This window comes from Monodelphis domestica, chromosome 2 (genome assembly GCF_027887165.1).
Source record: "Monodelphis domestica isolate mMonDom1 chromosome 2, mMonDom1.pri, whole genome shotgun sequence".
In the NCBI taxonomy this organism is placed as follows: domain Eukaryota; kingdom Metazoa; phylum Chordata; class Mammalia; order Didelphimorphia; family Didelphidae; genus Monodelphis; species Monodelphis domestica.
The window spans coordinates 110,370,124-110,397,555 of NC_077228.1; the positions used below are offsets into that span (position 1 = coordinate 110,370,124).

Sequence of the window (27,432 nt, forward strand, 5' to 3'; positions counted from 1 at the left end):
GCTGTCTCTGTGCCATTCAGGGACTTGACTCTAATCCAAATCTTTTTTTCACAAAGAAATCTTCAGTGCCAAGTTGCAAAGAAAAACTCCTTCAGGGTAGGAATGCCTCCCAAGAATAGCCTCCCTTTCTGGGACCCCAGACAGGGGGAGTCCCAAAAGCTATTTTTTCAACCCTGCACCCTCACATGCCCTTTGACAGAGTTCTCAAAAACCTCCTCTCTGCACCCCACACCACAGCTGTGTGTTGTAATCGGTTCTTGGGAGGATACACAAAAACAAAATTTCTTCCCTGTTTAATTTAGTTCAATTCATCAAACATTTACTGATCAGCTACCTTGTACAAGGCACTGTGGGTGAGTCAGGAAGAGCTGGATTCAAGTCCCAGCTGTGTGATTCTGGTGTTAAGCCTCAGTTTTCTCATCTGTAAAATGAGGATATAGGATAGATAGTATTAGACGAGGTAGTCTCTGTGGGAAAACAGGTACCCTAATATAGTTGGCAGAACTCTAAACTGGTCCAGCCATTCTGGAAAGCAGTCTGGAACTATGTCCAAAAAACCTATTAAACTGTACATACCCTTTGACTCAGCAATACCACTGCGAGGTCCATACCCCACCCAGGGAGATCAGAAGGAATGGATCCCTATGTACAAAAATATTTAGAGCAGATGTTTTGGGGGTGGTGAAGAATTGGAAACCAAGGGGATGCCCATCAATTAAAGAATAGCTGAACAAGCTATAGTATATGGTTATGGTGGAATACAACTCTGGTGTAAGAAATGATTAATAGTAATGTTTTAGAGAAACTTGGGAAGATCTGTATAAACTGATGCAAAATAAAGTGAATGGAACAAAACAATTTACACAGTTATGGCAATAGTGTAAAGATAATCCACTGTGAAGGGCTTGGTAACTCTTATCAACACTATAACTGACCATAATTCCAAGGACTCATGATGAGAGAGAACTGATGGACTCAGAATGTGGGGCCGAAGTATATTTTCTTCTATTCCTGTCTTTTTCTTCTTTTGGGGGGGGGGAATGGATAATGCAAGAATTTTATTTGCATGACTATACATACTTGTAATGGATCCCACTTGCCTTTTTATTTATTTTTATTTTTTAAAAAACCTTTACCTTCCATCTTAGAGTCAATACTGTGGTGTTGGCTCCAAGGCAGAAGAGGGTAAGGGCTAGGCAATGGGGGTCAAGTGACTTGCCCAGGTTCACACAGCTGGGAAGTGTCTGAGGCCAGATTTGAACCTAGGCCTTCCCATCTCTAGGCCTGGTTCTCAATCCACTGAGCTACCCAGCTGCCCCCACCACTTGCCTTTTTAATAGGTGAAAGAGGGGAAGAGAAAAGGAAGAGAATTTAGAACCAAAAATTAAAGGGAAGAGAAGCAAAAAGCTTGGGTAATCCCTCACAATAGGTCATCAATAGCCTACTAATAATAGATCTAACTGGATAATTAATCTCTTTTTTCCCTTTGTAGGCCCGACCTCCAACAAACCACCAGGGATAGAAAATTCTGAAGTCCACCAGTCCTAAAAAGTCAGGTGAAGAAGACAAAAGGAGATCCTTCCCCAGAAGCCCAACACAGACCCCCACCCTTGCTTGATAATACTGGAAGAGAGGTCTAAAATGTTGTTTAAAATTGCTCCTCTGGAAAAAAATAATTTAGACCAACTCTTAGGGCATTGGCCTATTTGGCCATTCCAACTCTCCTTCCTTGCCTGTTTTCCTGGCACACACTGCTAAGAATTGCCTTTGCTGTCCAGATGGGAAGAAAAGGAATACACCAACACATACAACTTTGATGCCTCCTGGACAGGACCCTTAGGGTCTTGACATTCACTCTTTGGATATCGTCTGAAAGAGAAATGGAACCAGGCTTGAAAGATGATGATGCTCAGTGAAACCTGACAAATGTAGATAGATGTGATATTTTAAATTAACCTAGATGAACCCTGAACTATTTCCTGATGAGATATATCCCAAAAGGAACTACTGTGCTTTACTTGGGACCAATCCAGGGGGTTCTTGACTTTGATGATTCGTCCAGAATTCAGTAATTCATCTTCACTGTAAAATTCTGGAAAGAAATTTGAATCTTGATGGCTCTGGGAAAACAGAAGAGAGGGACAATGTCTTATTTTCTGTTTTCCTGATCCTGTGTGGATGGGTGGGTGGTTGTAGGTGGAGAGTTCTAGAATCAGCAGAGATAGCAGTGAGAATTTCAAAATAAGGTTAGAGCTTTACCTCTTCAACTTAGAAAGATCTTCCTCTCTATTTTATATCAAATGATATTTCATACAGCAGAGCCAAGGAAAAAAGAAAAGCTGGGACTGCCTAGTACTTGTAAAAAGCTGCACCCTACATTAAAAGTAGTGATAGGAAAGGCAAGTTAGGAACACTGTCTGTAAAGTATCAAGGACAATGAGAGAAAAGAATCATATTGCTTTGGCTTTTTAAAGAAATGGAAACCAGTGATTATATTAGTTGATCTGCACTTTTTGGATGCATCAACAGTACATGCTGATATATCTACATAAACATGTTTTTATATATTTGTATGTATTATAGACATATATGTTTAAATATGTTTATATGTTTATATGTGTATATGTAGGTGTATCTACACACACATTATTATTAAAACTATAGAGATTATCAATCATCATCCTTGCTGAGGTTCACTCAATTCAACAAGCATTTTATTTGTAAAAACACTTACCTTCTATCTTGGAATCTATACTAAACATCAGTTCCAAGGCAGAAGAGCAGTAAGGGCAAAGCAACTGGGGTTAAGTGACTTGCCCGTGGTCACACTGCTAGGAAATATTTGAACCCAGGATCTTCTGTCTCCAGGTTTGGCTCTCTATCTATCTACTGAGCCATCTAGCAGCCCCTCAACAAGCCCTTTTAAAGGACCTACTATGTGCCAAGCACTGTGCTAAGCAGCAAGCATACAAAATCTAAAATTAGATTAAAATAGTTCTTACCTTCAAGGAGCTTACATTCTACTAAAAGGCAACAATACATACATGGATGAATAAGTATAATATATTCACAAGGTTATTTGGGGAGGGAAGGGAGAGTACTTACAAATGGGAAAGATTCAGGAAAGGTCTCACTTAGGAGATGGCACTTGAACTAAAGCTTTAAGAAGCTGGAGATTCCAAGAGAAAGAGGTGAGGAAGAAAGAACACTTGAAAAATGTGAGATAGGCTATCCAATGGCACCAGTATGGGAGACAGAATGCCTTGTATGGCATCCTATAGCTTTGTCCAAGATTCAAACTCTTTTCAAACCAAAGAATACATGCACTGTATCCTGTTGTCCATATGAGGGAAATAGACTAAGATACTTATTTATAAAAACAAAGCTAGCTTTCTGAAAAATGGTGGTGTTGGAGTAATGGCATATCCTCCTACAAAAGGGCAGTTAAGGACACGTGTGTTTGTAAAAATAGTAATCATTTACCCATGCAAAAAGTCCTAGGATTCAATCTAGCTTAACTGTTCAATATAATCATAGTGAAAAACTGCCCTTAGTCAACAGAAAACAGCTGTACTTTCTTCTTTCGATTAAACTGTAGCCTCGGTTTCAAGGGACGAATCGGGAGCAAAATTAAAATGGCACTTGACCAATCTGGGATGGTTGTGATATATGCCTTATAGGCTCAAAGAATTACAGCTGGAGGGTACATTAGAAGCCATGTAGTTCAGCCCCCCAATTTTATAAATAAGAGGCTGAGGCCCAGAAAGATGAAATAGGTAGGCCTCCTCTGAGGTCACACTGCTAGAAAGTAGAAAAGTTGAGATTCAAACCCTCAGGTCCTCTCTTTCCAAATCCACATTTAAGCATGCCCTTATTGGAATCAGGTTATGAGCAACAGATGGATCATCCTGTAGCATGGAGAATGTCTTAATCCTTTCATAAGCTAAAAAACAAAGGCTAGCTTTCTTCTGGCCATGGGATAGAACTTTCCCATTCTATTCATTCAGATGGTGGTGTTTCAGAGGCAGGAAAAAACCTTTTGGGTGGCTAGGTTGACATTCATTTACCTCTTCCATATGTAATTAGAGGGGTGGAACCCATCCTTCAAAAATTTTAGGAGAAAACTGTAGTGGCATTCTTGGTTCCACTTTCCTTCTCCTCTCTAGAGTTTGAAATAGCTGCTAGGGAGTCATTCCATCCTGTAGACACTTCCTTGATGCTCTCTGGACAGAACGTCATCCTTTTAACACAACCTCAGAGCTACTCATTGGAAATAAGATGTCATAGGCAGGGGGCAGCTATGGGGCTCAGTGGATTGAGAGCCTAATAAATGTTTACTGCAAGAGAGCTAGGTGGCTCAGTGCATAGTGAGCCAGGTCTAGAGTTAGGAGGTCCTGGGTTTAAATCTAGCCTCAGGTACTTGCTCATTGTGTGACCCTGGGCAAGTCACTTAACTCTTACCACTCTTCTGTCTTGATTCCAAGATGGAAAGTCAGTGGGGGTCGGGGGAGAAGAAATGTCATAGGCAGATGACACAACATCTCCAGATGGTCAATATAATCATATTGTTATCATTTACATAAAATCTGCAAAATACTCTACATTGTCTAAGCTGATTCACTCAACACTATGATATAGGGGCCATTGTAATCTCCATGTTACAGATGAAAAAAAGCCTTGCCCAGGGTCATAAAGCTAATTAAAGTATCTAAAGCTGGATCTGAACCCAAGCCTTCCTGACTCGAAGCCTAACATTCTAGAACTATCTGCTACATTACCCACTAGTCTCACATGCCTAATACTGGTGAATTTGAGGAAGATTTGGAATTGTCAAACTATTTGAAGGGCTATGGCAACCACCTTGATATTCCTCTGCAACTCCATTAACATGTGTAAGAATTAAATTTTAATGGTTTGACTAAGATATATGAAGATTGCAAATAATAACTGTGGTTGCCGACTTGAAGTATTATTGCTCAAAGTCGACATGATACCTCGAGCTGAAGGTGATTCCTGAGGCTTTTATTCCTTGAGCCAACCTTCTTCCTTAAGCTGACTTCCTTCTTAAAGTTCAACTCCTTCTTGAAGTCAAAACACATGAAAATACATGTGTAAAACACTGATACTATTCCATTTTAAAACTAAGTCAATATGTACCCTTTAAGGATCCTTGTGTGTAGTTTAGTTGTCCCTGTTTCTCTTTGAGTTTGACACCACTGGGCTAGATGACCTCTCAAGTCCTCTTCAGCTCAAAGACCCAATATAGAGATGAAGACAACTATTAGTATCACAACTATTTAATATCACGGTTCAATTTAATATCATGGAATTGCCATTATTTTCTTGTCCTTTCAAGGGTCACTTCACTCAGTCTCTCTTCAAATACCAGTACAAGTAATTTACCATGATCTTTACTGTCTTAACATTAAAATTGCTTAGGATGACAACTTACCTAGTTTAATCCAATACAAATATTATTTCTGGCCACTACTATTTGCTGCCACCAGACACTGCAGGAACAAGTTGGACTAAAATGTGTTTAACTAAATTGGCTTTAAAAATATATATATTTTGTAAACCATAAAGTGCTACACAAACATATTAAATTTCCCCAAAGGTGTTTTGACCACTATTCTTTTGCTTGCTTTAGCCATCCTATTTATCTTTAAAATGATTATGTGATCAATTAATACCACTTTCCTAAAGTGGATCAACCAGTTCTCATACAAGTTCAGTAACTTCAAACACTGCTTGTGCCTAAAGCACTGGATTCTCATTTTGGTGCAAACATGGAAGAGATGTTTCCTTAACAGGAAAATTGCAGCTATGACTGACTTTAGGGACTAGAACCAAAGATCTGAACAGACACCAAAATATCCCATTCAAATGTTAACAACAAAAAATTATGGAGTAGGAATTTCACATATTCAGCAAGCTGTTCATCTATTATGTTTCCAATTACTGTTTCAACTCTTTTGTGATACCAATGACTCTCCTTCCCTCAAGTCTATTTAGAAATTTTAAGTCATCCAATCCACATCAAACATCCAAAGGTATGGACCCAGGTGACATTCATGAAGTACTAGCTAGGTGCAAGGCACTGTGCTAAGAACTGGGGTTTAAAAAATGAACTAAGATACAGCTCCTTTCCTCAAGGAATTTATCATTTTGTAGGAAGCTTACAAGTTATAGTATAAGAAGTATATAGGAGCAATCTAGAGTAGCATGAGAGATAAATGGAGGGAAATATATCTGGAGGGAACAGGAAAGACTTCATGGAGAAAGTGGCACTTGAAAAGAAAAATTTTACCAGGCAGAGATATGGGAGGAAATAATATTCAGCATGGAGCACTGCCTACTCAAGGTATGAAACAGGAATGGGAGGAAGTGGGATCAGACCATGAAAATTCAAGTGGTCAAATTTGCCTGGAATATAGGGCAAGGGAAGTAGTGTGAAATAAGGTTAAAAAGGTAATCTGGAGACAAGTTATAGAAGTCTTTGAATACTAGATTGATGAATGTCTTCTATTCAATAAGCATTGGTTTTTGGTCTTTAGCAAGATCAAGTTATGTAGCAAAGTCACATATACCGTAGAATATCCTGGAATGATACAACAAACTATTCCTTTTGGAAGTCACAATTCAAGGAAAAACCATCCAGGGAGTATTGAAGGGTACACTCTCATTTAGAATGATATTAAAGTTATAGTGTTAAAGTCAGGGGCCAGGAGGCCATGGGCATGGATTTGAAGCCAATGACATTCACCTGTATCATTTTTGAAAGGTTACAGAGAACAGTGCCACAGACCTGGGGATGGGGGCAAGAAAAGCGAGCAGAAATCCTAAGTATAAATTAACAAGCTTGTCTTCAATTCTTGGCTCCTTAGCAGAAAAAAGAAATCATTTATTCAGGAAAACATTTTGTTAAAAATATTTATTAAAAAAATACAATTGTTTTGCATGTCTGGTTGCACATATAACTATTAACATATATGCATGATTTTTGACTTGAATAAATTTGCTACAATGCTTTTTAAAAGCCAGTTTGCATTATACAAAGCAAATCCCTCTGTCAGTTCTTACATGAAATAGTTTTCTAAAACTTTATTCAATTTTTTAAAAGTTACACATTGCCATTATAGAAATTTGTGTGTGTATGTGTGTGTGTGTGTGTGTGTGTGTGTGTGTGTGTGTGTGTGTGAGACACAGAACTTAATTTTTTTCTAAAAACCTACCTGGATTATTTAGGACAGCACCTCACAAGTGTTGGAGATGCCCTGTTCATCAACTGTACTTTTTTCCCTTTAAAAGCAGCATGCTTTAAAGCCCTCAAAAGTGCAAACACAAACTCTTTCTTCATTGATCTAGTTCTTGTAATAATGTCTTGTTGCTATATTTAAACAGAAAAATTCTGAATTCCAGCTGCCCAATAGTCCTAATCAACCTTGAAGATCATTTATTTTTTTCTCCACAGTTCACCAGTATTGTTCAGCCAGAAGATATGGTGGCTCTCTCTAATAACACCATCGGCACTAAAAATATTTTTGCACTTCCCAAACTTCTCATATTGTCACACTCTGAAGGTCACCCCAATATAAACTGTAAGACCAGGGATTAATCAACATTTCAATAGTTATCTCGCTTTTTGTTTTGTTTTGTTTTACTACATATATACTTAAATTATACACTAGCAACACAAGCATTATTTCTTTACAATGGCAGTAGATACTAGATATTAGGTACAATTTCAATAAAACAAACAAGGAAAAAAGTTACAAAGAAGCAACTGTTCCCAGTTAAGTTGATTTAAGTATAAAGAAAGTACTCTGATAATTTTTCATTACCACATATCCCAAACTACAATCTAGTTCTGAAATTATGCATCTTCTTTGATGTAAAACCTGTCAGTGTTTACCAAGTAAAACTCTCACAGGTAGATATGCTTTCTGAAAAATCCAATCCCTGAACTGGGTGAATAAAAACTAGAGAGTGTGAATCTGTTTAACCTCAGTTACTATTTTAAGTTGTTAGTTTCATCAAGGACATAAACATATAGCCAACACCAGAACAGCTCAACCAATGGAATTCCCAAGGAGCTAACGTTAAAATGATTCCCCATTAGTCCCAACTGTCTCTTGCATTCATATATTCATAGACACGAAAGTGCTCTTTGCTTGTTTATTCTTCACATCAAATTTCTAGATAGCCTTATTTTTTGAGCCAACACGTGCTTATCTGTTATTATAAGAGACAAAATGGGATGATGAAATATAGAAATAAATTTTAAAGCCTCATTTCAATAAGTAGTATCAATCTCCTCATACCAAATTCTTAAGCTAACAAGTATCAAAATTAACTTGAGTTCATCTAATTTACCCTAGCCACAAAAAAAGTGAAAGTCTCCAAAGGCAGAAGGAAAAGAAACAATTGAAGATTGGATATAGGATTTATACTAATAATAAACTGAATAAACAGCCCTTGAATAATCAAGAATTAGCTATGTCAATGTATTTCTTATCTCTTAGAAATGCATCTCACAGATAGATTCAGTAATACTGTACAGGGGAATACATAAAAAATATGCTACTGTATCACAAAAGCAATGAATGTAATGTACATAAGGCCATCTGGTAACACTGCACCAATAAACAAAAATATATGAAATGTTTTTAGAAGGGACACAATTTCCCTTCACACCACAATGAATAATAAGTAACAACAGTTACAGAGAAGAAACTTGAAACCTGATACAATACAAAGTTTTGTGCAATCCATCAATAGCAAGTCATAAAAATCACATTCTATACAGCACAATTTTAAAAGTTGAAATATTTAAAAACATTCTAGCCAAAATACAACACTTCAAAAAGCCTAGTAGAATAATCAGTTTTGTGAATCCATTTGCCCCCCTCCCAAACAGTACAAATTCCAGAAATTATAAAACAGTAATAACCTCCACTCCCTGATCCTCAAAAGCCTTCAGTTGAAAAATTAAAAATAAAAAAAACAAAAACAAAACATTAAGTGCTTCCAGTTATGAAAACAGTACTAATAATTGTGCATAACAGAATGACAATAGCTTCTTACCCCCCCACCCCCACCCCTTGTCCAATCATATTAGGATAGTTTGCTAGAGTTCTAGTCCAGCTTTAGGTCATCCCCAAGCCTAAACCTGCCCTAACAAAACCCTCACAGGGTGGGTTCTATCACCTAACTGATCAGGGTAGGAATATTAATAATAGCATTCATTCCAAGAATGCTCTACTCTGGCATTTCTCCTACAACTGATCAAAGGGTTAAATCAGGCAACAAAGCCAACTTCTATTCACTCAATCCATGGTCACATTTCTGTATTTTAAGAATAGTAATTTCAATAAATCCCCTATAATTATGCTACAAGCTGATGAACAAAGTCTCAAAAGAGAAGCAAATGTAAATGAAGAATATTTTAAAATTGTTTGCCCAATCTTATACCAACATAACAGACCAGAGTATGATGATTTTTCAAAATTACTTGTTATAATAGCACTGAGTTGTTTTTTTACTTGGCAAGCAAATAGTCCACATTAAGGCCTATGACTTTGTACTTACTGGTATTTTTTTTTAAATAAGAAATTGAAATGTGCAAGGCATTAAACTTTAAAAAGTGATGTGATAACTGCAAAGTGCAGGAAAAGTTTAGTTTTAGTATAAAATATATAGCCTAGGAACCACCCTAGTCTACAGAATGAATAATATATATCCCTCTGAAAAATAGATTTTATATATATGTATATATACATATTTAGCCAATATGCCAGAATGACTTGGAAAGAAATGTTCCAGTCTCTCAAATATTAAAAAATAAAAATTTTAACTCTGACAAAACTGCAGATACCCAGGAGACCAGAGTCACCATCATTTAATATGTTATATCACTTTCCCATTAATATTTTGGTTTAAAAAAAAGGTTTCATTAAACATCTTAACAGAAGTTGGTATTTCTTGGTTTTTGTAAAATGCCTAAGTTAAAACCAATATTCTCTCTCTCACAAATCAACACTCCAGTTATAACAATTTTCTGGATTCTTATTGATTTGTTTCTTAAAATATTTTTTGGAGAGATGGAAAAAAAAAAGGTAGCTCTCAGAAGAAGATTTATTTTATATTATCACCTCAAATGTGCTTACTTTACAAACCAAAACAAGATTTTCTTACCAAGAGGCTACACCCAATATCTAAAATCAAATCAAAACCATCCCTTTTCCCTTGCTTACTAGGCCACCCACAAGAATTCTAGATTTTCAAGGTGCAAAAGCTTCAGTGGTAGTTCTTCTGATAACCTCTGAGGCAAAGCTGGGTACTTTTGTTTTTAGGAAGTACAAGCAGCATTTGAAAAACAACCACCCACACAACCTATTTTGGACACAAAACTAAGCAAGCATATGTAACGAGATGCTTCTTTTAAAAAAGCCTTCGTCCAACCAGTTCCTTGGCTGGAGAAGGATAATTAAAGCTAACCTCTAATTCATTTAAGTTTCTATGTATGGAAAAATTAACTCCATCAAACTACCATATGCAAGTCCCCTTGAAAAATGACGTTGTTATACTCCTAGACAAAAGATTCAATATCTGTATTCTTCCTGCTTTTTTACTGGTCTTGTAATTCATCCAGGGCTTTTTACCTCTAACATAAGGTCCTAGATACACCATAAAAATGGCACTTCAGAAAGCATAATTCTATGTTTCAAAACCTCATTTACCATTCAACAAAGGGTAAAAGGAGAATCAGAAATAAATCAGATTGGACATGAATGATAAATAACAAAAAATATCCCTTTAGGACCTAAAAATGTTCCCTTATATCCAAACGAAATCTTCCAATGAAACATGAAAATGGCCCATGTAAGTATACAGTAAAATAATCTGTAATTTGTAGTAAAATTATATAAAGGCTAAAAATAATTTCTAGAAATACCAGTAAAATGAAAATTATAGTCACATGGTTAATGGTGAGGGGGAGGAAATGGGAACACAAACTGTCAATTGCACACTTATTTTTACCCAGTTAATTTGGGCCTTCTTATTTGGCAACTTTTTAAAGAGAATGTTCAGTTTCATAAAAGTTAGTGGCACACTCATGTACAAAAATTCCAAATCTATTATGGAGATCTTTGCAGGAAAGGAAAAATCTAATAGAAGGATAATCTCCCCACAAACACCCATATCACAAAAAAGTACATGTGATTTTTTTCAAGGCTGGAAGTAATACATTAAGGACAATACTGCATGAATGTCTATGAATGTGATTAAACCAATTGTACAAACAGCTTATTATCAGAACACAGAATCAAGAAACCAGTGCATCAGTATCAGCAAAAAGCAATGCTGTTGGACAACACTCAATACTGGGTATGCACATAAATGAAATTATATTATACCCTAGAGTTAAAGTTCTGGCACTCTAGGGTTGTTTCATTCTTTCCAAGCCTTACTGATACACAGTCTGGATATAACTAGGAATTGACCCTAGTAGAGTTTACAATGAGTCATAATTCTTGCTCTCTGAAACAACAGAATATAGGCCTAGGCCCTTAAAGGCCTTTTCCAGTTAAACTTAAGCCAATTCTGCAATATTCCCTGCATTTATTTATGAGACTGATAAACTTATTTTCCTCCTTGAATGTAAGGAAAACTTTCTGGGCTTGCCTAGGTATCCTGTAAAGGTGCTGAACCAACAGTCCTAGAGATTCAAAGTTTTTGCAATGGAACTAGAAAAAGCAAATATTACATACAGTATTTATCTCTCTCAAGGCCACCTTATTCTGGGAAACAACAAGAAAGAAGCTTGCATGGCACCAGGATACAAGGCCTTAGTTGGTGCCAAAGGAATATTATACAGTATACAGATTTCCTAATAATACTTAACAAAGCTAACTTGTCAAATATCCTTCCCAGAAGAGCTTTAAAAATATGCTAAACATCTATTTTACATAGTTTGGATACAGTTCTACCAGGAGGATGGAGAATGGGCAAAATGACCTTGAGCTATTTTTTGTAATTCCAGAATTATGGAAAATAAATTAGCAGAAGTTTTCATCTCATAACATGTACCAATCCCAAATCACTGTAACACATCATTTTATGGAATAAAGATTACTAGCAACAGGCTATGATCTTATTTTTAATGTAAGGCAGTATAGTATCATTAATGAGCAAGAATACTTGGAGAAATAATGAGAACATCACTGCAAAGTAATAGGCAAAGAAAAGACAAGAAAGTCAGTCTTACAGTAGACCTCCTACTTCCCAATTCAACTAGCTTCCCTTATTTCACTTAGGCTATTGTTGCCTAATAACATTCATCCCACTAACATGATGGATATCAGATATATCTCAGTTATATCTATTACACATCTCTATCAGCCTCCTCAATGACTACTGATCCTAAATGGGATGTTGCCTTTCTGATATTTAGATTTTCCAAAGATTCTGATACTGAGTCTTTGCCTAAAGGAGGTAGGTTAGAAACAAGGTAGTCAGCTGAGTTACAGCTGGAAATTTCTCATTTTTAAAACAGAAGCACTCCCAATGATGAAAAATATCATCATCTTCTCCTAAATAAGGATAATCACAAGAAAAGAAAGCAAATCACAAACAACCAGCTATGGCTACATACCTAAGGTTGCAGGGACAGATATATTTAAGAAAAACCAGATAAAACTGGTTTGCATTAAGCTGCCTTTAATGGTGCCATCTCTTTCCCTGGCATGCCTATGTTTAAAGACAGGAAATGCAGACACCAAGGATGTACTCTTGGAAAAAAACAATCCAATGGCTTCATTCCTCCATTAATTCATGAAAATAAAATTTTCTTTAGTGCTTAACAAGTTTAAAACTCCCAGGTAACATGTACCCCCATCATCTATTTATTACAAAGTACAAAATACTAATAAAACTAGCTCAGAAAGTGCTATTGGAGGTTTAATTTTCAGAGACGTGCAAACTAAATAATCCAAATGATTACTGCTGGTCAGCATCCTCCAGCAACCTTTCAGCATTGCTATTGCACATCTCAGGAGTGGATGGGTTCTTATGCTGATACTCCACATATGAGCCAGCAACATACCTCCAAAACTTCAAAATATAAGAAGGCAGTTCCCTGAATACATCTTTTCCCTCCACTCCCAGTCAATCAAGCTACATATTCAATATGATCCACTAGGCAGAGAAAAAGAATTGTTAGGACAGAAGCACACCATTTCCACACCAAAATCAGGCAAGCAAGTAATGTTAGAAAAACTTGAGATCTCTGGTTACATGAGTTACTGTGAATATAATCTATAACAAAATTATGTAGCCAGCTACTTTCTCCTAATTAAAAGTTTCATACATAAGAATCTCTATACAGCATAAAAACAAATTTAAAGTGAATTTTGTGCAGCTCGAAGGTGCTGAGTTGACTTGTTTTCATCTGGAATCCTTCCTTTCTTTATCCCCAGCACAAGCAATAAGCATGCAAGTTCTCCCTCATCCCATTTAATCAATGTGATACAACCTTATGCTATCTCTAGCATTGAAAGAGAAATCGATCTGGGGAGGTTATCTGAATCTAGACTTCCAGGCCAAAAATATCAACACAGTACCCAACTATGATGCTGGCCTCAGTCCAGTTTTCTTGAATTCTGAAAAGCCACATTCACCTCACATGGACAGGGAATGATTTCTACCACATGACTGGTGTTTGGCAAATTAAACCAGGTTCAGTGACTGAGATGAAAGTCTGCATTTCTCATTACCTGAACAACTCCAAACCAAGGCATGGGTATTCTCAAGTAAACTCCCTGCCCATTAAAAATATTCCTACAAAATAAGTAGTTCCTTACCTCATGGCTGATTTTGAGGACTTCACTTTCTATCCTTCTCTAATATCTTCAAAAATACCACAACTTCAAATTTAAAAGAAAGTAAGAAAACAATACACAACAGAACCTGAGTTACTATGAACAGAAACGGGTCCTGTACTTTGGGTATCATCTTGACTGAAAAAGCCACAAATGTTCTTTCAGGTTGCTCAATTAGGCATATTAACTAAATCTATTCTAAGTTTTCGATAATGCAGCATCCTCCTCCCACTAGCCTATTCTTCATCCACAGTACTGTATTCAGCGGGTACTGAACTAGACCACCCAGAGCACAGCATAGTCAATGTTTCTGTGCTAGATGCAGAGTCCCATCTTCTCAGTCTTCTAGGCACTGTCTTATAAATCAGAGCCCATCACTCCAAGTTGAGTCCCCTGAGGGTGAAGCAGAAACATAGGATCCCATATTTGAATGACAGGTTCAGACAAAATCAACCATGGCTTATGGTAACTGAGAGATTCACCCTGAAGAAATGTAAACTAGATGCCTCTTTCTGGGTTGCTGACATATACTACAATTCACTGCAAAACTGCAAGTCTCCCCAGGAATGCTGTTAAAGTCTCATTCTGTATGAAGAAGGAATGTTTCTTTGTCACTTATCAGTTATAACTGACAGCATATTCTTTGTGGTTTGAGAGAGGACACCAAGAGTCTCAAGGTGTAGTCAGTTTCATCCATCTGATGGTTTCTTGAAATAATCTATTCCAAGGGTTAATCTCTTTCCTGCCAATAGAACCCCGTAGCCAAAATATCATTTTTGTTCTCATCTGCTCATATCAAAACACTATTCCATCTCTCTATTTCCCAAAATTAAGAGGGAGGATAAAGAAAAGGAGAGGCAAAAGGGCCGGGTGGAGTCTAGACTCCAATTAAGGCGTTTCCATACATAGTCCCTACTTGAGGCCTATCAAAGAAAACTCTGAAAAGGCATTTTAAAAGGAATGGCAAAAATCACAATAGTCCATTATCAGCATTGTGGAATTGCAAACTGCTCATCATGCTGAATATGTCTGTGTCTTCTTTGCTCTTTAGTTCTCTTTTCACAAGTGCATGTGCTATGTTTTTTGCAGATCTGGAGAAAAGGGGCCAGGTGTGGATGGTCCATCCAGGCTAGACAGAGTAAATGACCCATGACTGTTCAGGACAGAAGGAAACTGAGAAAGAAAATAAAACACATTATAATCTTATCCTCAATCCCAACTTTCAATCTCTATCTCTACTGAACTCCTAAGGCAGAATACAACAGTTTCTGCAGTGTCTTTAATAGGACCAATTTCTTGCCAAAAGCAGTTACTGTTTATCATCAAAGCACATACCCTGACTATAGAAACTTAATTTTTTTTGTTTCTCTCATAAAATTCAAATAATAATACTTTTAAACCCACTGTCCTATAATGGAAATTGAAACCAGAAATATATTTTTCCAATTTTAGGCCACTCTACTAAAATATTGCCTTTTTTAAAGGAGTAAAAATATAACTAGGGAGAGACGTGTATATTTAGGAGGGGAAAAAAACAGACTACTGTATTATAGGCTGCACCAGACAGTCTCCCTCTATTTAAGTTGATTTTCTTAACTGTGATAAAGTTAGAAAGCAATTGATAACAGCAAGAGAGGCAGCTAGGTGGCTAAAGCACTGGACCTGTAGACAAAAAGACCTGAGTTCAAACCTACCTCAGATACTATGTGGCCAGGTCATTTAATCCCTATCTCAGTTTCCTCAAATGTAAAAACAGGTAAAATAAAACACCTACACCTCACAGGGTTGTTGTGAGGACTAAAAAAGAAAAGATATCTAAAGCACTTTGTAAACCTGAAGTGCTGTACTAGGTACCCCAAAATTCTTAATACAGTCTAGAAGGGTTTATTTAAAGCTTTAAAAAAAAATTTTTTTTAAGCTTTTTAAAAAGCACCTTACCTTTCATGTTAGAATCAATACGGTGTATTTGTTCCAAGACAGAAGAGTGGTAAGGGGTAGGCAAAGGGAGTTAAGTGACTTGCCCAGGGTCACAAAGCTAGGATGTGTCTGAGATCAGATTTGAGCCTAAGACCTCCTGTATCTAGGCCTAGCTCTCAATCCACTGAACCACCCAGCTGTCCCTAAAAAAAAAGCTTTTAAAGCTTAAAACTGCACTAAGATTTAAGCTGTATAAAGGCTAGCCATCATATATTAATTTTATTTGTTTTCCTTATCCTTTATAATCAATAAATAATAATCTAATCAATAAAACACCAAAGGAGCAGTTAAATAATCAAAAAGAAGAAGAGAGGAGGAGGAAGAGGAGAAATGGGACTGGATAATCATTAAAATGGATAACCAATTCCTGAATCATTATGAATTGAATATATTTCTGGATCAGTAAGTATATTTAATATCTATTCTTTCAGGGAAAATATAGAATGCAAAACCTAACTTTTTTTTTAAACAGAATAAAGGCCAAAGACCTCAAGTTGTCTTTTCCAACTATCAGGATATTTAGTATATTCAATCTGCTAATACCCTTAGCTATATTCACCAAAAAAAAAAAAAGAGGCCCTTTTAGTTCAAAAAATTGAGAGAGTTTTGAGAAGAATCATCCCAGCTAATGAAGTATTTACTAGTTCCAGGTGACTTAAATTCATATCATATGAAACAAGGGACAACTAGGTGGTTCAATAGAGAGCCAGGTCTAAAGATGGGAGGTCCTAGGTTCAAATCTGGCCTCATATTTCCTAGCTCTGTGACTCTGGGTAAGTCTTAACCCCAATTACCCAACCCTTATCACTGTTCCCTTGGAACCAATACTTAGTATTGATTCTAAGATGGAAGGTAAAGATTTTTTTTTAATGAAATAACAAAAGAAAGGAATTTGCTATGAAGTGAGTATTTATCACAGCAACTGGTTTTCTGTTACTTTACAAGACTAACAATAGAGCTTCAAATGAGTGTTAAAGACTCCAAAACATATGGATTAATTACAAGTTGAATCATGAACAATGTTACACTGTATTCTTGCCCTGGTTCTCAATTTTAGACTTGCCCTCATTAGAGAAATCCTGACTGCTAAAAATGATGAAATGCAGTATTTAATTTACCTGGAAAAGGGTGTTAGCACCTTGCAGTCTGGCTGGACTTAAAGGAGCAACAGGACTCAGAGTGCTCCAAAAGTGTATACTGGAGAGCAAGGGACTTGGTGTCAGTAAGATAGGAGTCTGTAATACACAAGATAGAAATATTTACCAAATAAAATCACTAATTTTCCAAGTAGTATCACATATATAATAGCCCAAAGCAGAAACTATTCTTCAAATCCAAAAAACACATAAAAGGCAAAACCCCATCGTCACTTTAATAGCCCAAGAAAAATAAAAGCAACAATAACATCTTTCTCTTTCTTTCCAGGGGCTTCCCCAAGTAAGAGAACAAACTGATCTATTGGTTTTTTTTAGCAAGTGAAAAAGAACAGGAGGTAAGACTGATAAAGGCATATTTTCTCCTTAATGAAGAGAAAGCCTGAAACTAACATGGGAGTAATCCACCTATAAAAATGTTATGTGGGATGAGCAAATTAGTGAATATCTAATGTAACTATGCAAACCTGTTACATAATATCATACTGGTAATTTTTAAGAGTTCTCAGTACCTATTATTTTCCAACACTAAAATTTAACTACAAAAAAGACAGTGTTAGAAAATACACTTAGTGCTCCTGGTCTTTGCCAACATATCCAATTTTACAGGAAAAAAAAAAGAAGCCTTTATTTACTTGAGGAAGGGATCCAAAAGGGTTGCCTGCCTTTAAAACAACATCTGACATTCTTTTTTATACCAAAACTTTTGTGAGTAGTTGTATAGCCCAAGTAAGTAAAAAGAAGATGGAGTTGAACAATAAGTATGACTCAAAGGGTCATACTTAACCGTTCCAATGACTATAAGGTAAATCAGAAGGGTGTATTGTAGCAGACTGATAGCTTAAACTGTAGTTAAGTTTTTTCATTTAAGTTGTATAAAAGCAAACAATCCTGACATCAAAAGAAGAGAAGAGCTACCTGTGAAAAAAGTGCAGGAGTAAGAGAAGCTGTAGGGAGAGAGGGACTCAGTATCCCCAGGGGGCTTGGATCACTTCCTGTGATCACCAGAGTAGGTGCCAGCTCTAGCCCTTTGGGTTTCTTGGACCTTGATGAATGATTTGTGCTCTCTTTCTCTAGCAGTGCTAACTCCTGGTCTTTGGCCTCCAATGAAAAGTTCTGAGAGAGACTCACAGAAGCCACTGAGTCAATGTCTGTGTCAATGTCTAGGTCTGCATTAGGACTCAAGGGTGGTGAAGGTGATCTGGAGGGATCCTGCAAAGAGGGAGATATGGAAGAAACAGGAGGTGTGGTGGTAAAAGTTGTCGTAATATTGGGTATGGAAGGTGGAGTTTCTGGAGAAGCCAACTTTTGAGGAACTAGAGTCTCCAAGGCTTGTAGAGTTTCTTCTGAAGCTGTAGAAATAGTTGGGCCAGCTGAAATGGTAGAAGGAATAGGTGCAATTGATGACTTTTTAGAGGGTGTCGTCACAAATTTGATGACTGAAGGTGTTGGCTCCTGAGGAGATTTTTTTTCTGCCAGTTTCTCCGCTGGATTCTCAATTTTTATAGGCTTGAAAAGTTTTACATTGGAAGAGTTCAAAGAGTTGAGAGTAAATGAAGAGTAGAGGCCAGAATGTATATAATCATTGCGGCTAGATGCCTTGGCACATGGCTGAGGCGGCTTCTCTTTCCCTCCATTTTCCAAATCTTTTGAATTGGTGATGACTTCATTGAAGCCTGAAGTTTCACAGTCTCCCTCAATCCTTCCCACAGCCATTGGATCCATGTTCAAAATCTCTGGATAAGAGACAAACTTGTACACAAACTTCTGACCATTCACTTTTTTGATGATATTCTGTAGGCAAATAAAATAAGTACATTCTTATACATCCCCCATTAGTTTACTTTCTATTCTTCTTAGGACAAGTTGCCAAAATACTTCTTAGATATAGGAGATTCCCCAGTAGAGGATTTTTCAAAATGCAAGAAAGGAAAATGTACAAACATCTGAATTATCATATAAATAATGCCAATGCCACTGGCATTCTGCATAAAATCTGGATTATTTTAACATTCAAAACCACCCAAATCACAATCAGATCAAAAATCTCTAGATTTCTGATCTCAAATATAGTTCTACACATGTAAAACCACACATGTTCTGAGAAAGCCAAAAAAGTAATCATAATCAAAACATTACACTCCTATTAAGGTTCCCACTTACCTCACAAACCCAGGTAATTTCTTATCTAGTAAAATTACATAGAAGAAGCAACAGGACAAACCACTTGGCATTGCTTAACACAAAATAGATATGCAGTAAACATATGCAGAACTATTCTTTGATCCAATAATTTTATCTCAGTTATCAAAATGTACTTTAAAGAAATATAAGTAAAATAAGAAGTATATTTTAACAAAGAATGTAATTCTATAATGTTATTAATATACTGATTCCATGCTCTACGGATTAAAATAAGAATTAAAGGGAAGGTCAGATACAGGTACAAACATGGTACACTAACAAATCAAGTTATAAAAATGCAAAAAATCATTATCTAGCTGCAAGAGCCCAAATTACTTTTGTTATATCCTAATCCTATATTCACTTTCTTTGTTTAAACATAATTAAACCAGTAACAGTACTGAGGGGTGGGGAAGATAATATGAAATACAAACCTGCAGAAATATAGCTGGAACATGAGAGCTCTTAATCCTAAATTAAAAACTACAAAGATTCCATATCAACTTCTTTAAAATAAAAAAATAAGATATTAAAGAAACAATCCTTCATTGAGAACTGTTTAAGGAATCAAGAATTAGGATTTAGATTACCTTTACATAGTAGTATCTGAGAGCTCGACTTAACTTGTCATAATTCATGCTTGGTTTGTTCTTGCGGATCCCCCAGAGTCGAGCCACCTCCTCTGCTTGCAAAAGTTTGAATTCCCCATCATTAGAGGTCCAACAGATCATATGCTTGTTCTGAGGCTCCTGAAGGAGCTGAAGAAGGAACTGCCACAGTGTAATAGCACTGTCCATAGCAGTCAGCTGAAAAAAAAAAGAGGACAAAAATAAGATATAAAATGACAAGAAAAAGTTAGCCTTCCCAATAGGAAATAGGGGAAATTATATTATTCCTACAAATTGTAGGAGTCAAAATAATGACTGCCAATTGAAAAAAAGGCCTTTTCTATAAATCCTATCTTAAAGCCTCACTGCTATAATATTTTGGGAGATTTTAATCTTGGCATCTACTAAATGCAATAGGTTGTCCTGAGGAAAATAACTGTCCATTCTCTCCCTTTTTAACCACACCCCCCCCATCAAATGTCCCAGCTTTAATTTATGAATAAATAGGTAACACTGGTGACTCAAACATCATATTCCTTAGTTTTATTCCATAAAATCATCATTCCATAGTGCTCCACAAGAATCACACATATAAATATAAAAAGGTATTTATTTGATCATCTGAACCTTTTAAAAGAAGAAAAATTTTCAAAACCTCAAGTTTTAAGATCTCTTTCTGATGACAGCTCCTTTCTTCAGATGGTGAAGCAACTTGGAAATTCTCCCATGATTCATCATTCATACCATAAAACTTCAAAACTGTCTGCTAGAAAGATCATCTTCTTTATAGAAGAAACCTGGGCCTAATATACACTCCCAGGAAGCCAGTAATTACAAAAGTTCACAAATAAGTTAACTTGAAATGTACTTATCCTCATCATCTAGAATTAAAATCTGAGCAAGTTAACATCATCAATGTAATGTTTAAACATAAGCAAAACCAATTCTATCAGTTATCACTTAACACTATTATCAAGTATAGTATGTTATGGGAAGTTAAATGCTCTAAATCATTCATTAAGGCAGTTTGGGTCCCTGAGTTGTAATTAAATTTCAAGAAATATTTATTTTTCATTCATTGTGTGAAAGACACCATGCAAGGTGCTACAAAGAGGCAATAAGCAGTGAAAATTCTGATCAGAATTCTTTAAGTTCAAAACTATTCTTTTGCATAATGTTGTTGCAATAGTATAAAGTATTCACCTATTTCAGCTCATTTCTCTGCATGAGTTCATACAAATCTCAGATTTCTCTGAAACCATTTTATTATTTCTTACAGCACAACCTTTTATTACATTTATATATCATAATTTGTTCAGTCATTCCCCAGCTGATGGGGCACCCTGTTATATTTCCTAAAGAATTTCCTAAAGAAAATTAATTCTCCAATTAATCCATAAGTTATCAATACATTCATTAAGTTCATTGACAATGGTTTCTATAGAAGTCCTACTAGCCTAAATGTACAGATAAGGGGTACTGAAATCTAGAAAAAGGAAAACTATTTCTAAAACTACATAGTAGGTCCACAGGGAGCTAAAGCAAATACCAAGTTTTTTTTTAATCAGTCAAGTATCTTACACATTTGGTCAAGCTGCATTCCAGGATAATTAACATTGACACTGATACTGTGAAAGGCAAGGTGCTACCCTAACACTAAATAACTGTCTAGAAATTAACTCCATTCTAACATTACCCCTTGAGACAATGTGTATTAATAGTGCTCTATGTATCTGGCACAGTCCAAAGGCATAGGCAATATCTTAGCCCCCTCCCCCAATTCTTTCTGAGGCAGAACGTAATATGTACCAGATTCATATGCTTTTTAGCCATACTTCTGATAGTGAGCCATAATTCTTCAGTGCATTATGCCTTCAGACATGTACAAGGCTTCTGTTTAAATAAATATTTACCATTCAAAGCCTGTTAAAATTTTTGTATACTCTCCCTAGTAAATATTAACTAAAGAACCTGATTTCCACATACTCATCAGCCTCATAAAGAGAATGCTATAGGTGAGAGAGAGGAAAAATGAAAAGCAGGGTCTCTATAATAATAATAAGAGTCTTAGTGCTTATTATAGCTCCAATCTACTTTCCAGATTGGACTACTTGACATTCTCCCAAATCCCACATTCTCCCACTTTTGCCTATTTCTACCTGAATCTGAAATCCCTCTTTATTAAGGTTTAACTGCTGTGAAAATTCTACTCCTACAAGAATGCCCATTTCCTATCAGAAAGGATATTATCCATCACTTCAATGAACATAGCATCATTTCATAAGACTAACAACACTTTTAGAGCTAGAAGAAATTTAAAGGTCATGTATTCCAAAACCCTCATCTTGAAGGAGATCTGAGGACCACATGTTCTTATCCCTGACATATATTATTAGTTGGGAGACCTCAAGCAAATCACTTCTCTCAAGCTTAGATTTCCTCATCTGTGAAATGGAGATGCTTGTTCCTACCTCACAAGTTTATTGTGAGGATCAAATGAAAAATATATAAAGCTATATATTTAATATATATATAAAGCTTTGCAAATCTTAAATCACTATATAAATGTTGTTTATTATTATAACCACCTTTATTGATGAAAGTATAGTCTTCTATATTAGTTTTTATGTACATCTTACCATTCTCACTTGACTATAAACTCCCTGAAATAGAGATTTCATCTATTTTTTCTCTCCCAAAACTTTGTGTGTGTTGAATGAATGAATGATTCATGAAGTAAAAACTTTTGCACCTCAGTTTTATATTGGCTGGGTTACATGTCCATATTCTGAGCACACAAATGTCTGACTGACAAAGAGTAGTCTCCAAAATAAAAGATATCCTCAAGATGGTAGGTCAAATAATGTCATGAAAAGAATACTGAGAAATGGCTGGCTAAATGGCTAGAAGAGAAGAGATGTGTTAAGGAAATGAAGGTGATATAAAAACAAGTTATATCAATAAAATAACATTTAAATAAGAAACAATATTGGATTTTGAGTCAAAATATCTGAGTTTTGAATTCCAACTCAACTAATTTACTAGCTATGTAACCATGAAAAAAAAATCACTAAATTTCTCTAAGCATAAGTTTCCTCATCAGTAAAATGGGGATAGAGGGAGCAGCTGGGCTGAGAGCCAGGCCTATAGATGAGAGGTCCCAGGTTCAAATCTGACCTCAGATACTTCCTAGCTATGTGACCCTGGGCAAGTCCCTTAACCCCCATTGCCTAGTCCCTATCACTCTTCTGCCTTGAAACCAATACACAATATTGAGTCTAAGATGGAAGGTAAGGGTTGTTTTTTTAAAACAGGGATAGATAATATTCAAATTAAAATTTTAAATTAAATATTTTAAAAATTAATTTAAAATCATCTAAACGTGAGTATATTTTTATTTAAAAGATGAGAAATTATGTTACAGGCTTAATTTCATGCTTGACCATCAATTTGTAAAAAAATGCCACTAAAATATGACTGAATCTATCAGTCAATATGTCTTTAACATAACATAGCCATATCACAGAATATATTTCCTCTGGGCACTGACTGATTTCAAATACATCTAAAGCATTTGGAAATGGAGACATTCAGAGCAACTGTATTTGAAATGATTATGTTGCTTCAATTGGTATTATCTTTTTCATTCAATTAGGATATCAAGTTATTATTTGATTGAAGCCTTACTGGGGTTCCAGTTTTAGATGGCTACTTACTGATTTTGTCCAATGTTTAAATGCTATTATTACCTGAAATTATGGTATAAATAGATTTCAGTAATATTTTTAAGAGCTTATTTTGCACACATTCTACTCAGTGAATCAGCATTTGTTATGTGTCTACTATGTACCAGTCACTGATACCAAGATAAAAATGAATCATTCTTTGCCCTCAAGGAACTTACATAATACAAATGATAACACATGTATATATGTATATATATGAAAAAAATATATATATATGAAAAAAATATATATATATAAGGCGGGGGTTGAAGTGGGAGGGGCAGCTGTCAAAAAATCACACAAAAAGGGTGGTATAGAAGGAAAGAGTTACTGGCTCAGGAGTCAGTGGTCCTGGGTTCAAACATCATCCCTGATCTTTCTACCTGTGACCATGGGCAAATCATCTACTTCAGTCTCAGTTTACTCATCTGTAAAATAATGAGGTTGATCTAGATGGCCAGAGGTCCCTTTCTGTTCTAAAACTATGATCTTATGACCCTCTAAAGCTTATATTAAAACATTTAGATTTTTAAAAGTAAAGATATCTTATTCTTGTCATCGTGGCTTAAAAACATTTTATTTCCATTTAAAGCTTTCTGCAAATACAGCTTGAAAGAAGTTATACTTGTGTTTTCCTTAGCACAAAGACAAAAAGAGAAAGATAATAACCTTTCCTAAAATAAGTTGGTATCAAGGCAAGTGGGGTGCTGAAAATGTTGCAATTGAGTCAAGAGTGAAAATCTTAAGTTTCAAGAATTTGAGAAAAAACATAATCATGGCATGACTTCTTAGCTTTGAAATAAAAGCTAATTTTATATCAAAAGGTAATGATACTTTTTTATCATGAAAAGAAAATCTCTACTAAGTGAGACCTTTTCCACCCTAAACATGTTTACAATGTACAGGATTCAGTTACTATAATGACACAGAAGATAACTATTTTTTCAATAGTAGTTAAACCTACTACTAAAGGCTAATCTTTAATTATAGCTAAAATAAAATAATTTCACTTCATTAAATAGATCAAAATTGGTACTGAATTCTCATCAGACAAAATTTGAGAAGCCCATAATCTCATATGAGCATACTGTAATAGTATGAGAAATACACAGCAAAATATAACAGTAGCATTTGGAAAAGATAATCATACTTTATTAACACTGTAACTGATTTTTCCACATAAGCATTTTTGAAACATTAAAATCAAAATACAAGAGGGGTGAAAGATTAAGACAGAAAAATCAAAATTCATCAAGAATATTAATGAAAATACCACTAGAAAAATAAATGTTATAGGACATTTAAGTTTATGATGCACTTTCCTGACATCATACCTGTCAGACAAGAAGTTGTACTTTTTTAAAAGAGATGTCATTTTTTAAAAAACCCTTACCTTCTGTCTTAGAAGCAATACTGTATATATTGGTTCAGTCAGAAGAATGGTAAGAGCTAGGCAATGGAAATTAAGTGACTTGCCCAGGGTCACATATCTATGAGATGTCTGAAGTAACATTTGAACCCAGGACCTCCTGTCTCTTGGCCTGGCTCTCAATCCACTGAGCCACTGTATAAATGGAGCTTTTTTTAAGGTTCAAAATTTCCATTTATACACCACCTAGCTGCCCCCATTGTCATTTCATAAGAGTAGGAAGCTCCAAGAGAGATATATCTCTCCACTACTAATGCAATTTTTTTTTAAATCTCCAATTTGGTCTTAAGAACTGCCTAAGACTGAGAAGTGAATTGATTTGCTCCTAATCTCCCCTTTCCACAATACCAAGGTGCCTAATGACTGCTCCTAAATTACAAAGAAACAGACTCAATAAAATTCAGTGACTTGCCAAGGAACACTGGAGTCCAGGATTTGTACCAATGTCTTTCAGAAATTCACATTTGGCTACTTTTTCTTGAAGTAAAATTATTCTTTCTACAAGATCAAATCATTGGGGGGGGGGGGGAGAGGTAAACAACACCCTACTGATTTTACTGAAATAAAGTAAAAAACCAAGGGTACAAAGAGCAGCCTTTTGGCTACATCAGACAACAAACAGCCCTTGTTTCTCCCATTTCATGGTCCAGATCAGGTGCCATCCCAGCCATGAATCCTTCCACCTATCAGTAATTGCTTCCTTCTTAAATTTCTTACCTTTCTCAATCTTTCCTATGTACTTATTCATAATAAAACGTGTAGTGTTGCTGTCTCTTCCCTCCTACTAAGCTGTAAATTTCTTGGGGGTGGGGGATTTGAGGGTCTTGTTTCACTTGGGGTAGAACCTACTGGGGAAGAATCACACCCGAGAAAAACATTTTTGATCAGTATTCTTCTAAGTGCTACTACCCAGCCTTGGTACAGCTGAGAATTAAGCATAAAGTTAAAATATTCAAGGGGAGTGTGAAAAAGAAATGAAACTTTACACCGGATGAATAGCCAGCACAGAGAGGAAAAAACGCTGATGACCGTGTGCCCCACAGGAGATCAAAGTCCTGGGAAGAGCTACAGTCTCCCCAAGCCTTTGTAAGTAATCAGTGACTGTACTTTCATTTTCCGACTTCCTGCCACCAAATAAAATCAGACTTGCTCCCTTCCTCCCTGCCCCTACGCCACAGACAATGATGCTTTTGTTGGGGGGCTGGGGTGTGGATGCGGGCTGCGGCGCCCCTTTCCTCCGGTCCTCCGCTCAAACGTACTGGTCCCCAGGGACTGCACGAAGGATGCGCCTCCCAACATCCCCGCAGTCGTGGGCGGAGTGGGGGTGGGGGGATGCAAAGCTGCTCGCGAGCTAGTGCAGACAAGAGCGGGCTGCTGGTGGCGTGGGATAGGGATGGGTGGGGTGACAGCGGGTCCTGAATGGGGAGCGGGTGCGCGCCACCCCCACCGATCCCCCGCCCCCGAGCCGCGGGGGGAGGGGACGCAGGTTTACCGCGCGCGGCGTGGGCGGCGGCCACGAGAGCCGGGCTGGGCGGGGGCGCCGACGGGGAAGGGCTGGGGTGAGGGGCGAGGCTCACTCACTCACCGAGGGCGCGGGGTCTCCCTCAGGTCCTCCTCTCCCTCGGGCGGCGCCGAACTGCAGCGGCCGCCCCCCGCCGCCGTCTCCTCACGCGGGCAGTCCACGGGCACTACGGCCGCGGAGGCGGCGGCGGCCGAGCCGAGCCCGCCGAGCGCCCGCAGTCGTCCGCATCTCCCGCCGTGGCACCTCTCGCCCAGTCCTCCCTCCGCAGGCACGCACAACCTGGGCGGCCAAGCCTGGCAGTCGGGCCGCTAGCCGCGCTCACCGACCAGCCGGCGGGCGGATGGGCGGGGGCGGGGGCGGGGGCGCGCGTTCGGGGCGTTCCTCGCCTCGGCCCTGCAGTCGCGTCTACCCTCCGCCGCTGCCACTCTCCAACCCTGGGGACGACCCCTCCCGGCCTCTGTAGCTGCTGACGTCACTTCCGGGGGTGGGGCGGCAGCTGGGAGGAGCAGCCACTGGTGGAGGGGTGTGAGCTGAGGCCGCCGCCCCCACACTCCATCAGAGCCCGGGCCGGAAGTGGGGATCGCAGGAGCAGCACCGGTCTCTTTCCTCGCCCCCCCACTTGTGTCGGGGGAAAGGTATCTCCTGGGCCCCCACCTGGAGGTCCCTAAGGAGACAGATTACACTGGCCTTGGCCCTTATCCCAGGGATGTAATCTATCAGTAAGCATTTATTAAAGCTCCTTCTGTGTGCCTGGCACAGTGCCAACGCAGGAGGTTCAAAAAGAAGAAAAGACAGCCCCTGTCCTCAAGGGGCTTAACATCTAACGGGGAGACAAGTATATATACTATCAAGTATCCCACAAAGCAAGCTGTGGACAAGATAACTGGGAGGTAATTAACCGAAGAGGGGATGGGGAAAGCTACATGTGAAGATGTGGGCTTTAGCTGAGA

The 27,432-nt window shown here is 37.4% G+C and overlaps 2 protein-coding genes across 3 annotated transcripts in view; one reads left to right on the forward strand and one right to left on the reverse strand.

Moving 5' to 3' along the window:
• MFSD4A (major facilitator superfamily domain containing 4A) overlaps positions 1-7,059 on the forward strand; it is a 97,355-nt gene extending 90,296 nt beyond the window's left edge. The window contains exon 10 of the mRNA XM_001371914.3: positions 1,493-7,059. Within this exon, the coding sequence (XP_001371951.1) occupies positions 1,493-1,548 (56 nt within the window). The 3' untranslated portion in view covers positions 1,549-7,059. The remainder of the gene's footprint in view (positions 1-1,492) is intronic.
• ELK4 (ETS transcription factor ELK4) lies at positions 1,782-26,918 on the reverse strand. Of its 2 annotated transcripts, XR_008916181.1 has the most exons (6): positions 26,546-26,918; positions 19,789-20,004; positions 17,933-18,808; positions 16,979-17,095; positions 5,158-5,248; positions 1,782-1,869 (listed from the first exon to the last, which is right to left on the reverse strand). XR_008916181.1 is itself a non-coding variant. In XM_001365494.3 (5 exons), exons 2-5 carry the CDS (start codon positions 19,993-19,995, stop codon positions 14,958-14,960), a joined length of 1,299 nt encoding a protein of 432 aa, XP_001365531.1. In that variant the 5' UTR covers positions 19,996-20,004; positions 26,546-26,918; the 3' UTR covers positions 6,920-14,957. The 2 variants fall into 2 exon arrangements, 1 of the variants encoding a protein (XP_001365531.1); XM_001365494.3 differs by lacking the exons at positions 1,782-1,869; positions 5,158-5,248 and adding an exon at positions 6,920-15,056.
• Between the last annotated feature and the right edge of the window lie 514 nt (positions 26,919-27,432).

What these genes read in the sequence shown, in the direction of transcription:
- ELK4 (XM_001365494.3), bottom strand. Translation starts at nt 19,995, where the DNA reads ATGGACAGTGCTATTACACTGTGGCAGTTCCTTCTTCAGCTCCTTCAG. An exon ending in CTCCTGCACTTTTTTCACAG is followed by an intron (nt 17,096 to 17,932) that starts GTAGCTCTTCTC and finishes TGTGTATTACAG; the next exon opens with ACTCCTATCTTACTGACACC. An exon ending in GTGCTAACACCCTTTTCCAG is followed by an intron (nt 15,057 to 16,978) that starts GTAAATTAAATA and finishes TTTCTTTCTCAG; the next exon opens with TTTCCTTCTGTCCTGAACAG.